Source organism: Aotus nancymaae, unplaced genomic scaffold (assembly GCF_030222135.1).
Source record: "Aotus nancymaae isolate 86718 unplaced genomic scaffold, 86718_ANA_hifiasm-v0.15.2.pri h1tg000002l, whole genome shotgun sequence".
NCBI classification, from domain to species: domain Eukaryota; kingdom Metazoa; phylum Chordata; class Mammalia; order Primates; family Aotidae; genus Aotus; species Aotus nancymaae.
In genome coordinates, this window is record NW_026988413.1 from 29,870,213 (window position 1) to 29,883,593 (window position 13,381).

The 13,381-nt window shown below is 36.9% G+C and overlaps 1 protein-coding gene across 4 annotated transcripts in view; it reads left to right on the top strand.

The window, feature by feature from the left end:
• Positions 1 to 13,381, top strand: part of GRM8 (glutamate metabotropic receptor 8) — a 798,631-nt gene that overhangs the window by 322,265 nt on the left and 462,985 nt on the right. For all 4 annotated transcript variants that reach the window (XM_064373706.1, XM_012474107.2, XM_064373708.1 and 1 more), the window contains exons 4-5: positions 11,954 to 12,089; positions 12,522 to 12,676. In XM_064373706.1, coding sequence (XP_064229776.1) covers positions 11,954 to 12,089; positions 12,522 to 12,676 — 291 coding nt within the window. The remainder of the gene's footprint in view (positions 1 to 11,953; positions 12,090 to 12,521; positions 12,677 to 13,381) is intronic.

Consider the following 13,381-nt stretch of genomic DNA (forward strand, 5'->3'; position numbering starts at 1 on the left):
ACACTTGTAGTCCTAGCTACTTGGGAAGCCAGGATAGGATTGTCTCTGGAGCCCAGGAAGATGTTAGATGGCTTGCTATCAAAAACATATCTATTCACTCTCCTCTCTTTTTAGTACTATCTAAATCTGAAAAGTTAAATACATAACTGCATTTTTAACCTTTTTCTATACTAAACACGTAGATCAAATCCTCCTGTAGAGAATGAGCTTGCATTACCTAGAGAAGCACTACATGTTACTTGCATTTCCTTGAAAGACTGAGTTTTTAAATGCTTTAGGTGCTGATTTTTGTTCTCGGCAGTCCATTTCCTAGTTTGATCACTGTCATACATTGGTCATGGTACAACCCTTGCTCAGAAGGGTTATTTGACTAAAGTAAGAATGACCTTTCTGCTATCAGTTTCTTCTTTCTTAAATTGAGAATCTTAGCCCTCGTATCTGTTGAAAATGCTGCTTTGAACAAAGACCCCTCACTGTTTGAAAGCTAATATATAGCAGAATCAAGGTAATGCGGATAAGTAGAATCATATATTACTTGGTGCTGAGGAGAATAGTGCACATAGATTATAAGCTCTAATAGCTGCTGTTGTACTGTTGAGAGTCTCCTATCTGCAGAAAGTATTTGGAAATGACTTCATGTCATGTATACATATAACACAGATGCTAGGATACTTTGCCTTTTTCTGAATGATGGTGGTTTTAAAACATGGATATGCTTATCTATTCATTAGATAATTTCATTGTATCAGGAAATAGTGGCTTCTTATTTATTCATGTGTTTGTCACACACCCAATGAGTAGTCACAGATATCAGGCTTCACAAGACTTAGAGATACACTGGAGTGTTTAATTTGTGCAATTCTGTAATGAAATTATTAATTCTGTAATGGGCTTAATTCAGAGTCTAATGCTCTTTTTTTAAAGTCCAGAATAGGTAACAAATTTAAATAGTGCTCATTTTGATTTCAATATTGTCTTTGTCATAATGGTTTTTCCAGGCAATGGGCTGGAAAATATGTCAGAGAGTCTGTTCATATTGGGCATTTGAGCATTTAGAGGAAGTTCTTTTTCTCTTTTGAAACTTTCCTGTCATTTTTTTGGCTCCAGAATCTGGGAACCTAATTTGAACTGTCAAAAACAGACAAAACAAAGATCATAAATCACTCACCAAAAATAATCCAAAAAAATGCAAGTGCACACAATACATGAAATTAAATGAAATTCATTTAAACCTAGTCAAGTGTTCCTTCTCCAACTGTTGCTCACCCTGCATTTGCTGTTTTGACCCTACAGAGAATTCCTTTTCTGCCCAGTTCCATAGATACTTGTGGACTTGGTGTTCTAGCTCGGCTCTCCTCTTCCCACTCTTGTTCTCTTTCATTCTCCCCTCACACCATTTCTCTTCTCCCTTCCTGCCTTCCTGATTCTCTTCTTTTATATTTCTTTCTTTCCTCTGAATCTTTCCCAGTACCTCTACATATGTCTCCTCAGACATTTCCAGTTCAAAGGAAGAGGTGAGAAGAGGCAACATATCAGATGTTCATTTCTATTGCGTGGTGAGTTTCTCTTCTAACGGTACAGCTTTCTGCAGCCAACTCTGTGTCCCCCTTGAGGAATCTCTAGTACGAGCTGTGATTCTGTGTATACTTGGGGAATGAAATTTGAGGTTTCTACAAATAATGCAGGTGAATATCACTGATGAAAGAGAGTCACTGTTTCTGTGTGGGGGCTGTTGATTTTGAGTTTCAACAATTCACAACTAACAGATATTTTCTAAGAACAACATAATGTGTTGAGTGTCTATTGAATCTCTTCACAAAGGCCATTTGGGCAGCATCCTCTCAATCTCCAGGTGAGGGACAGAGGTACAAAGAAGTCACCTGACTTACCCAGTCTCACATAGCTAAGAAGAGAAGGGCCAGGATTTGGACCTAGGAAGTTTGATCTCAGATACAAGATTCGTATTCACCACACTCCTCTGTCCCTCTGAGCAGACCTCCAGATCTCTGGTGACCTGTGGCTGAGTGAGAGCCCAGCATGGACACTGACTCTGTGAACCTACCCAGGCCCAATCCACCTCCAGATCACAGCATCTCTCTGAGAGTACATCTGCAGACAGGCAGGAGAAGGGCGCTCTGTGCTAGGGTCCTTTTCTTTTCTTTTTAATTATGATTTTCCTTTTTTTTAATGTCCGTTTTTATTTTAGATTCAGGGAGTACATGTGCAGTTTTGCACAAGGGTGTATTGTGTGATGCTGAGGATTGTGTTTGTGTTGATCCCATCACCCAGATGATGAACATCATACCCAACAGGAAGTTTTCACCTCTTGCCACCCTCCCTCCATCCTTTTGAGGTTCCCAGTGTCCATTGTTCCCTTTTTTATGTCTGTCTGTACCCAAGATTTAGGTCACACTTGCAAGTAAGAACATGAAATATTTTGTTTTCTGTTTCTGCATTAATTTGCTTAGGATTATGGCCTCTAGCTGCATCCATGTTGCTGTAAAAGACAAGATTGTATTATTTTTTATGGCTGTATAGCATTCCACAGTGTATATGTACCACGTTTGTTTAAATCCAGTCCACTGCTGATGGGCACCTAGGTTGATTCCATGTCTTTGCTGTTGTAGTAGTACTATGAGGAACAGACAGGTTGTATGTGTGTTTTCGGTGGAACAATTTCTTTTCCTTTGGGTAGATACTAAATAATGGAGTTGCTGGGTTGAATGGTACTTCTGTTTTTGGTTCTTTGAGAAATCTTCACATTACTTTCCACAGTGACTGAACTCATTTACATTCCCACCAACAGTGTATAAGTGTTCCTTTTTCTCTGTAGCCTCATCAACATGTTATTTTTTGACTTTTTAATAATAGCCATTCTGACTGGTATGTGATGATGTCTCACAGTGGTTTTGACTTGCATTTCTCTGATGACTTGGGATGTTGAACATTTTTTCATATGTTTGTTAGCCACCTGTATGTCTTCTTTTGAGAAGTGTCTGTCTCTGTTGCAGTCCCTTTTCAGAGTGGATTGTCTTTATTTCCCCGTGCAGGGTAGCGCATGTCTCTTCCGCACCATTCCTTCATTGTACTGCTTTTCAGAATCCCTTTAAGATTCCACATGGTATTTGATAGAGGAAAAAGTATAAAATGTTTGAAAATGTGAGAGAGAGAGAGAGAAGATGAACCTAAATATAAGTGCAGTTTTGCTCTTTTAATTCATGTTGGTAAAGATAACACTTTTTCTTTACAGTGACGTGTGAGATAAATCTTCTTTTTTGCAAAATACACTTTAAGCTGATAAACTTACAGTTTCGTGTTGTACACTTTCCTGCTAAGTCCCAGTTGTACATCACATGAGGAGGTGAAAATATTGTTACCGGAGGCGTGATTACACTTATTTAAACCATAGAACAGATTTTACTCAGCTACCACTAAAGGATCAATTACATTAGGCCAAATTGTTATTTTACTTATGTCTTCAGAAAGATGGAAATATAAATAATGCTAAGTATATGTAGGGTAGAGAATTCATATGTTTCTGTTGCCTTTAAAAAAAGAACCTGGTTATTTTGTTTTGCCTATTGCTATTATCTGAAGCATGTTCATAAGAAATAAATAATGGTGGGTGGGCTGTATCACATTTTATTTTTATATCAAAAAATGGTCAATTCTAGGCAAACTTCTTATGGTCAAACTGCAAGTTTAATCATGTTTACCAATAGTCTAGTCATTCCCTTTAACAATTGATAAAATGGTAATTTTCTTTGTTTATTTGTACACCGAAACCTAAGTCTGCCATGTAGTTCTAACAAATTATATAACCAGAGACTTGACTTGATTTGTATAGAATTTAATTTGATGGAAGTTGTGAACCAACTTGAGATACTGATAATACTGTAGCCATGTTGTTGTTTTTGTTTTTTTTAAAAAAATCACACTTAGTATTCTATTTACAGCTTTGTAAGTAATTTCATCCCAATAAGTTAATCCTCAATTTCCATCACAGTTGGAACTTGGTGCTGTGACATTGTTTCTTGTTTTATTTTTCTCCTACTATATTATTAATAGAGATTTGTCTTATAAATGAGCAACAACTAAAAACATAATTCTTTATCCTTTTAGATTGTTTTGACGAAACTTCTTTATTGAAATACCAGAAAGAATTAAGGTCCTATTTCTCTTATTTGTGCTGACTTCAATTCCAGTTTTCTACCATTTGTATAGATTGCCTTTCTTTGTGCAACAGAACATCTTTGAAGGGGAGTTTTAACATTCAACAATAACATTCTATTATTAGCCTTATACTATTGTTTCAGAAAAATGATACCTTCATTTTTGTATAAATTTCAATTTGTACATATGGTGAATTGACCTTTAAGATCCTATCAGTGGAGGACCTGTTATTCCTATTTTTCAGAGTGCTATAGGCAGACAGCCTGCAGCTCCAAACCCCATGAGGGAGTGCCCTGGCTACAGAGAGCTGTCTCGCCCAAGGTCACCAGTGGCCCAAATCTGATGATTCATTGTATTGGTCAGGGTTTTCCAGAGAAACAGAACCAAAGAGATTTATTGGCAGATAATGGCTCACACAATTATGGAGGCTGAAAAGTTTCACAATCTGCTGTCTTCAAATTGGATACTCAAGAAAGCCAGTGGTGTAGTTTGAATGCCTGAGAGCCAGAGGCATTGAGAGCAGAAGATCAATGTCTCAGCCCAAGCAGTTAGGCTGAGTTCATCTAACCTTAGTCTACATTTTTGTTCCATTTAGGCCCTCAATGATCCCAGCCTGCATTGGAGAAGGTAATCTGCTTTACTCAGTTCACTAATTCAAGTGCCAATCTTTTCTGAAAACAACCGCACAAACACACCCAGAAATAATGTTTAACCAGCTATGTGGGCAGCCTGTGGTCCAAACTGATGCATAAAATGAATCATCACACTGATTGATGTGGAGGTGTAATGGCTTGGCCTTGGTGGCCTGTTTTAAAGCAACTCTGAAGGCCATTCTAGCCTCACCACTCCTTGTGGTGTCAGTAGCCTGTCACTGGGCCATAGCCAGCTGGATTTCTCTGCCTAGTCCTGCTTTCCCTGAGTCCTCCATAGGGTAGATGCCAAGAGCAAATTCTGTGCATTTCAAACTCCTTCTGAGGTCTGCTTCTAGGAGAGTCCAACAGCATTATCTCAACACTTTAGATTCCAGCCTCTTAAAAAGGTAGCATGAATGTTTGAATGAAACAAAACGTGGTTGTTTCCACAACAACTTTTGTTTAACATTTGGCACCATATTATTTTAATAGTTTTAACCATTTTATTAAAGAGTTAAATTCTAATTTCAACTCAGATATTCAGGCTAAATCTTTAATACTTATGGAATCCATTTGAAAGAAGAATTAATTCTTGGGAGTAAAATTGGGGGATGGGAGAAGAATATAAATAACTCTTCCCATTCTCTCACCTTAAAATTGCCCTGATCACATTGTAATCAACAATAGATTAAGGATGAAATCTAGTGATTTCATCTATTGGCACAGGCAAGTAAGCAAGTATCACTTTTCAGAATTTAGGACATTTGATAATATTACTCATAAAATGGTGAAGCGTTCAAAAATATGATCTGTTGAAAATCCCATGTTTCAGGGATGAATATCAACCATCTCTCCATTCAGTGTTGGTGATGATCCTTGTCTGGTTATGATTATTACTGTTATTAACACTGATAATAATGTGCCACATTGGTATAGGAGTTTTTAATTGGATTCTCACAGTATACCTGAGAGATAGTTATTATAAACCTCATTACAGAGATGAGGAAACTGAGAGATGAGAGACTTGTTCAAGATTACACGGGGCCACCCTCAGATCTTCTGACAAGTCTATTTTCTTTTCCATTCCACCATCTCTCTGAACTTGGAAACGAATACATGCAAGCCTTTTATCTTTCATACCTGAGATACACGATCGCTTACCCACAAGTCTCAGCCTTGTAAAAAGGTAAAACTTCTGAAATGGCATTGCTTACAAATTTGCTCTTTTATCAATATGAGCAAGTTATAAAGCCACTCTACAGATGAATACACTAAGGCCTAGGTAGTATTCTAATTCATGGCACCCTAATAAGAGCTATTCTGGGAGGCAGATCCCATTTCAGTGAAGTGACAACTTCCTCTGAATTGTCATGGCCCTTTTTTTTTTTTTTTTACTTCTTTTAATGACATCTACTTTTAAACATATATTTACATATAGCTATTTGTGTCCCTACTTGATGGGGAAGTCTTTGAAAGCAAGAATGTCTCATTTCTATATTTCTATCCTAGCAGTAACTATCACAAGTCTTGCATTTATTTATTCAACAAATATTTGTTGAAATCTATGTACCAAACACAGTGATACGTGTTGGGGTATACTGATAAATTTGAAAGACAAGGTTCAGAACTCATGGAGCTCTAATTGAAGAAGAAAAAGAAATAAAAAAAGTCCAATTAAAATTATAATTGCTGCAGTACAAAAGTGAAGTGGAAGACAAGAACCTCAGAAAATTTTTCCTGAGAACATGCATCAACAGAAACAATTGGAAAGTTTAGAGAGTAGACTGGCGATATGCTGAAGAGCTTTAAGTCAGTTCTATAATCTGCATGAATTCCAAGTATCTTAATTAAGTTCTCAATACTCCACAGAAGTACTGTATTTGTGTAGCTGTCAGTTAGATTTATAAGGGACAACGGGCAGAGTTTTAAAAATGAGTCTTTAAATTTGCTTTATCTTATCCATCAATCATTTGCAGTTACTAAACCATTAAGCCACAGGTATAGTCAATTTTGGACAGGCAAGCTGATGGAAAAAGTCTAGACTTAGAGGCAGACAAATCTGGCTTTGAATCTGGATTTCAGTATCTTGAAAGTTGTTGGTACTCCTGTTTCTCATTTTCCTTATCAGAAAGATGGTCATGATACAAACCTTCAACTTCTACCATTAGGAATAGAGACAGTGTCATTGAGTAAATGAGACTGGAAAGGAGTGATCATGTGTGTTGTAGAGTATACATAAAGTGTTCAATTCAACAAATGATCTTTAAATTATTGTTAAGTAATCATAAGGAAAAAATATACACAGGCTGCAAGGAAACTAGCCAGGAAATTCTAGAAAACATCCAATTATAAATCCTTCATACAACATTTTTCTTGTAAGTACTAAGCTTTAAAAATTACAGAACAGGAACACCCCTGCGGAATGGGAAAGTTAATGTCCCTTGAATTGTACACAATTAGTAATCTTTCAGAGTGAGACATGGAAGAATGGATGCAGTGGACAAAGTCCCCAGGAATTTAAATTAAGACAGAGAGTCTCTTTAGAAAGTCAAGCAATAGATGTTGAGCATTGTATGGAAAACATATCTTTGATTAGGTCTGAATCTTTGAATTTCATTGGATTTTTTAAACCAAATTCTAACAGTATGTAATGATCCCTTTCACTTATGAAGTCATAGGACTATTTTAGGGGATAACCTATTTGTCATTTATTATTGAATTGTGGTATAGCCTATGCTGTTATCTTTGTTACCTAATTTACACCCTTGTCTGACATTTCTTATGTGTACGTATTGTCATTCAATTATAACTTCTAGGACTGGCAATCTTTGTCTGTAGCTCCTGAAACATACTAAATCATGAGTGCTTACAAACAGATTAGCTGTATGACTTTTTGACTGATATGAAGAAAGAAAGTGTGAGTGGATGTCAGGGTTAAGAAAATAATCCCAGTCTTCTAACTATAATCATTTGAGAAATAATCAGTCTACACCTTAATAAAATACCCATAGGCACCAAACAGCATGATGCCATTTGGAGCAGGTGCTCTACAAGCATTTGTTCATCTTAAATAGATTAATAATCTAGTGCCTCTTTCCAGGAAAATACAAACTGACCAGGTTGAAAGATGTAAGGTGAGATACAGGAATAGCAATAAGTGAAATGGATTTAAGCCATGTTAAAATTCAAGTCAACTAACTCAGCTCTTTACAAACAAAAATACTTAATAGGTCCATGGTGAATAAACAAATCAATGAATTTAGACTAAACTGTATATTTGGATTTGCTTGTTTGCTTCATCTGAAACAGTCATAATAAAAATTTCCAGAACTTAATTTCTTATGGCTACAGAGTCAGTAACAGTCTCAGAATGACACTCAGCTTTAACATGTCTTTAATGGGATGCTTAAGTAATCATGGCAATTTAATTAAAAGGGCAGTCATCTTTTGAAACAGCTATTGTTCCCTAGAGAGTGTTACTTAGTGTTAATTTCTGCAGTTACCTAATGTTTCCACTCACTGAGGTTTGTTTGTTTACATTTTAAAGAAATTATACATAGTCTTCAACTTACCTCTAGACTTCATTCCAAAAGTTTTCTCAAAATATATAATCACTCCTTTCCTCCCTCTCCAAGCACGGTGATGTTTTTCAGAGTTCTGTAATTCACCTTTTCTATTGCTGATTTAAATATTCTCTCTCAGTGACCTCTTTGCCCCATAACACTTCACCTGCCTCACCTATCAATCCCTGACAAAATTATTACAATTCCTTTCTCTCTCCTTAGCTCTAGATTCACTTTTTCAGTCTGACATTCCTTACATACTTTGAAGACAACCTGCCTCCAATCAAAACAATTCTTTTCTCCTCCTTATTCTCTTGGATTTCCCTCTTGTTTAATGATATCGTCACATAAATGATCACGAAGACCAGATCCTTGGAGTCATACTTAGTGGTTTCTCGTTGCTTCCATACTTACCTCAAATCAGTACAAAACCCCATTGATTCTAATTCAGAGATTCTACCTTAGCTCCAGCTGCTCCTCCCCAGCACCAGTAGCTCTGCCCCAGTTATCATTTCCCACTGCCTATTCCAATACCTCCTAGCTGGGCTCTTTGCCTCCTGTTCTTCCCACTTCAGCCTGCCCTCTGTGCCAGTGGTCCTCATCCGTCTTCCTTCTGTGGAGTGCAATGCTCATACATGAGACATATTCCTATGGACCACTCAAAGATCGAAGAAATAGAAACATTTAGTGAGGAAGTTTAGTATTTTAATTATTCATAGTCTTCCACAGGCCTTGCAGAGCCACTTGCAATCTGACCCTTGTCTCCATCTCCTCTTTGCTGCCTATTTCTCCTGCTCTCATTCATTGACTCTCCTGGCCCTTTCCTGCACTTTCCCATGATGTCATCCTTTTGACCTCAACTATGTTACACCAGTTTAGGGTGGCTTTCCCTGATCACTTCTCAATCTAAATTAAATTCCTTTGTTCTTCTACACAGGGCTCATTATAATTTATAATTACGTATTTCTTCTGCTGCTGCTTCTGATTCTGCTTCCTCCTCCTCCTTCCTCTTCTTCCTCCTCATCTTTTTTCTTCCTCCTCTCCTTCCTCTTCTTCTTCCTCTTCCTCCTCCTCCCACTTCCTCCTCCTCTTCCTCCTTCTTCCACTTTCTCCTCCTCCTCTTTCTCCCCTTCCTCCTCCTTATTCTTCCTCTTTCTCCTCCTCCTCCTGTTCCTCTTCCTTCTCCTCTCTCTTTTTCTCTTCTTCTCCTTTCTTTTTATTTTGCGTTAAGCCTGATTTACCCACAATATTTCTGAACTCTGTGAACTTAGAGTAATTCTTTTATTCACCATTGTGTTCACAGTATCTGCACAGTGTCTAGCAGATGCTGGGCACTCAAGAAATATTTACTGAAGGAATGAATCAATTATCACAACTAGTAGTGGTATATAAGTAGACTAGCTAACTGTGGGTAGTGACACAGCCCAATCTGTATATTATGGGCAATTTCCCACCCCTGGAATGCATATTATAAGGTTACTAAGAGTCCTGCTATTATAGGCATAATTTTGAATGTTATCTAATTTATAAGAAAATTCGTTTTATTTACTAGCACTAGTCATACATCCGCCATACTCATTAGGTCGGATCACAGCACACTGGAAATCTATCATCAGGCTACCAGACATTTCTTCTTTGGAAAGGCTGCCTAAAGCATAAAGTTCAGCATGTGCTTCTCCTGCTGATGAACTTAACAGATTCCCATTGTTTTCAGAATAAAGTCCAAATTATTTGATGTCTTAATATCTTTGGACTTCCGTAATAAATTATTATAGGAGACCAGTGCGGCATTGGTGGCATGTGCCTGTAATCCCAGTTACTCTGGAGGTTGAGGTGGTCGGATCACTGGAGCCTTGGGCTTTGAGGCTACAGTGAGCTATGATCTGGCCACTGCACTCCAGCCTAGGTGACAGAGTGAGACCCTCATATCTAAAAAAATAAAAATATAAATTATATACTGGATGGTTTAATCAATAGTAATTTATTTTTACAGTTCTGGAGGCTGAAGGTCTGAGATCAAGGTGCCGGCATGGTCAGATCTGATGAGGGACCTCTTCCTGGTTCAGTGTCTTTTTGCTGTGTTCTCACATGACATGGTGCAAGGAATCTCTCTGGGTTTTTTTCTGTAAGGCACTAATCCCATTTATAAGGACTCTGTTCTTATGAGCTAATCACCTCCCAAAAGTTTCATCTCTGGATAGTTTCACACTGGGGATTAAGTTTTAACATATGAACATTCAGCCTACAGAACTTGGCATGTCTAACAAAGCCATTCTCAAGCTGGACCTTGTCATTGTTTCCAACTTCAAACCCAGCCAGTCTCTACCAGAGGCCATGATCATGCTGGGTGTTTACGTACTTTGGCCTCCACCAGGCATGTTCCATGTTTGTCCCATATGGATGCATGTTTGCTCTTTAAAATTCAGTGCTCTCAAGCACTTCAGTTATTCCTTCTTCTGTGTTCTGATTGTATTGGATGTCCTATTAATTCTATACTTTATTTTCTATTCCATGGTAACTTATTGGAATGCCTATTTCCCAGACTAGATTGTAACTCCTGGATTAGACTGTGCATTCCCAATGTTGAGCCCAGTGCGTAGAGTATAATAGCATCCAGTAACAGTTGGATGACTGAATGCATTGTCAATTGTTTGGAAGTAAAAATGCCTTTGCCTACTGAAGCAATGCTATACATGGTGATTTAATTCTCAGCTATCTAAAAAAAAATCCTGTTTATACCATAATGCAATTGAAACCTATTGCTAATATTGCTTTCTCATCTAGTTTCAGAATGTTATCTCTCTGTTTCACTGCAGTTGGGGGAACCTGTTTCTTGTCCTCCTACCCCAGGCTAGAGGCAGAGATCTTTTTTATACTTTTCTCTTTTGTCTCTCATCACCTAAGCAGGAGAGGCCAAAAGAAGGAGTCTCTGTTTTATTTGCTGTGGAAATGAGATGGTATTTCTGCCATTTTGATTTTCTTGGTGGAGATGCATGTCAATTGAGAGTTCACATCTTTGGTGTTTGCCTGTGTCTTACATAGTCTTGAAGACCACTTATCTCGTAAGAAATCATTATGCTGATGCATGAGGATCTTGCTGCAGTTCTATTAGCTGTACAAAGAAATTAACTTTAACAGAGATCTACTAGTAAATAAAAGTAGCAAAAGGACCTTGCTACTTAATAAGCGTCTCAACTATAAGACATACTCATATTTTATTAATTCTATCACTTGTCCATTAGCTTATGTTGCACATATCAAAACAACACTTCTTCTTTCCACCTTTTGACTGTCTTCAGACATCTTATATACCTTGGTTTTCTTAGATATATTCACAAAAATAATGTTTAAATTTTGGGAAAGAAACCCATGTCTGATTAGTAATTGATGTCATTTATTTGGTGAATATATTATAATGCAAACACACCCAATTGCTCTTAATAGGTGAGAGTGACACATATTTTGAAAAATAATGTGCTGAATTATGTGCCTTTTATTAAAGTAGCTAATTGAGGTTTGCTAATTAAATAAATGCTCTTCCTGAATCACACCCTCTTTTTTTTTTTTTTTTTTTTTTTTAAATAGGTGGTGTCTGCATTGCTCAGTCACAGAAAATCCCACGTGAACCAAGACCTGGAGAATTTGAAAAAATTATCAAACGCCTGCTAGAAACACCTAATGCTCGAGCAGTGATTATGTTTGCCAATGAGGATGACATCAGGTGCTGATTACTTTTCTTCTGTATGTAGGGTCAGATTTGTGTCCCATGTCCTCTTTCTAACATATTTCGTGTTCAACATAAAAGCTTGTAATTCCCTTGCAATAACAGACTGCCTTCTGCTGCCTTCTAGTTTGTAAATCTGAAATACCTACAGAGTAAAACTAGGGGACTAAATGAGATAAGACAAACAAGGGTAATAGACAGAATGATGTGAATGAGGTTGAGGATAAGGCTAATTAACATGTGTTGGAATTAGTCTCTGCTATATTTTTTTTAGGAGATGATAAGACTCAGGCAATTAGAATGATCATCTTAATTGTTAAACAGTGACCTACTGAGTGTATACAACTTTCTGAAGCTGGTCTTGCAATGTTCATAATTATGGTATTTCTTACTACATGTGATATGCATTATTTATTTTTATTCCTATAGGAGGATATTGGAAGCAGCAAAAAAACTAAACCAAAGTGGACATTTTCTGTGGATTGGCTCAGATAGTTGGGGATCCAAAATTGCACCTGTCTATCAGCAAGAGGAGATTGCAGAAGGGGCTGTGACAATTTTGCCCAAACGAGCATCAATTGATGGTACGAATGCACCATAGAGAATTTGTTTTATTTTAGTAAGATCTAAACTGAAAGGCAAAACTGGAGTATCATAATATGAGACAATGCATTCATTACTTGATATAATTTTTAGCTTTGATGGTAGAATTGTCAAAACCAGTATTTAACCCAGCATGCGTGTGTGTGTGTGTGTGTGTGTGTGTATGCATGCGTATATGGATAAGAAGCTTTATGGGCTACTGGCTTTCTCTTATTTGTTATGTTTTTTTCTTTTTTCATGCAGTGATTACAACATAATGTCCATTCGAAAGTTCTGACAATATTTACTTTTGAAAGAATATTAAAAGCGTATCTTTCTCCTTTAAAATAGGATTTGATCAATATTTTAGATATATATATATTCTAAAAAATCAGTGCTATAAATGATGATTTAATTCTCAGCTGACTCAAAAAAATCCTGTTTATACTATAATGCAATTGAAATCTATTGCTAGTATTGCTTTCTCATCATATTTTGTATATATATATAAATCTCATCACATCATATATATATAATATAAATATATATATATTTAGAGAGAGTGTGTGTGTGTGTGTGTGTGTGTGTGTGTGTGTGTGTTTAGGAAAGAGTACCCACTAGATATTTTTTAAGAAAAAGACCATAGTCAGTTATTTCCATTATGTTAGTAATTGCACTTTGAGTTTGAGTTTGCATATTTTCTTGGG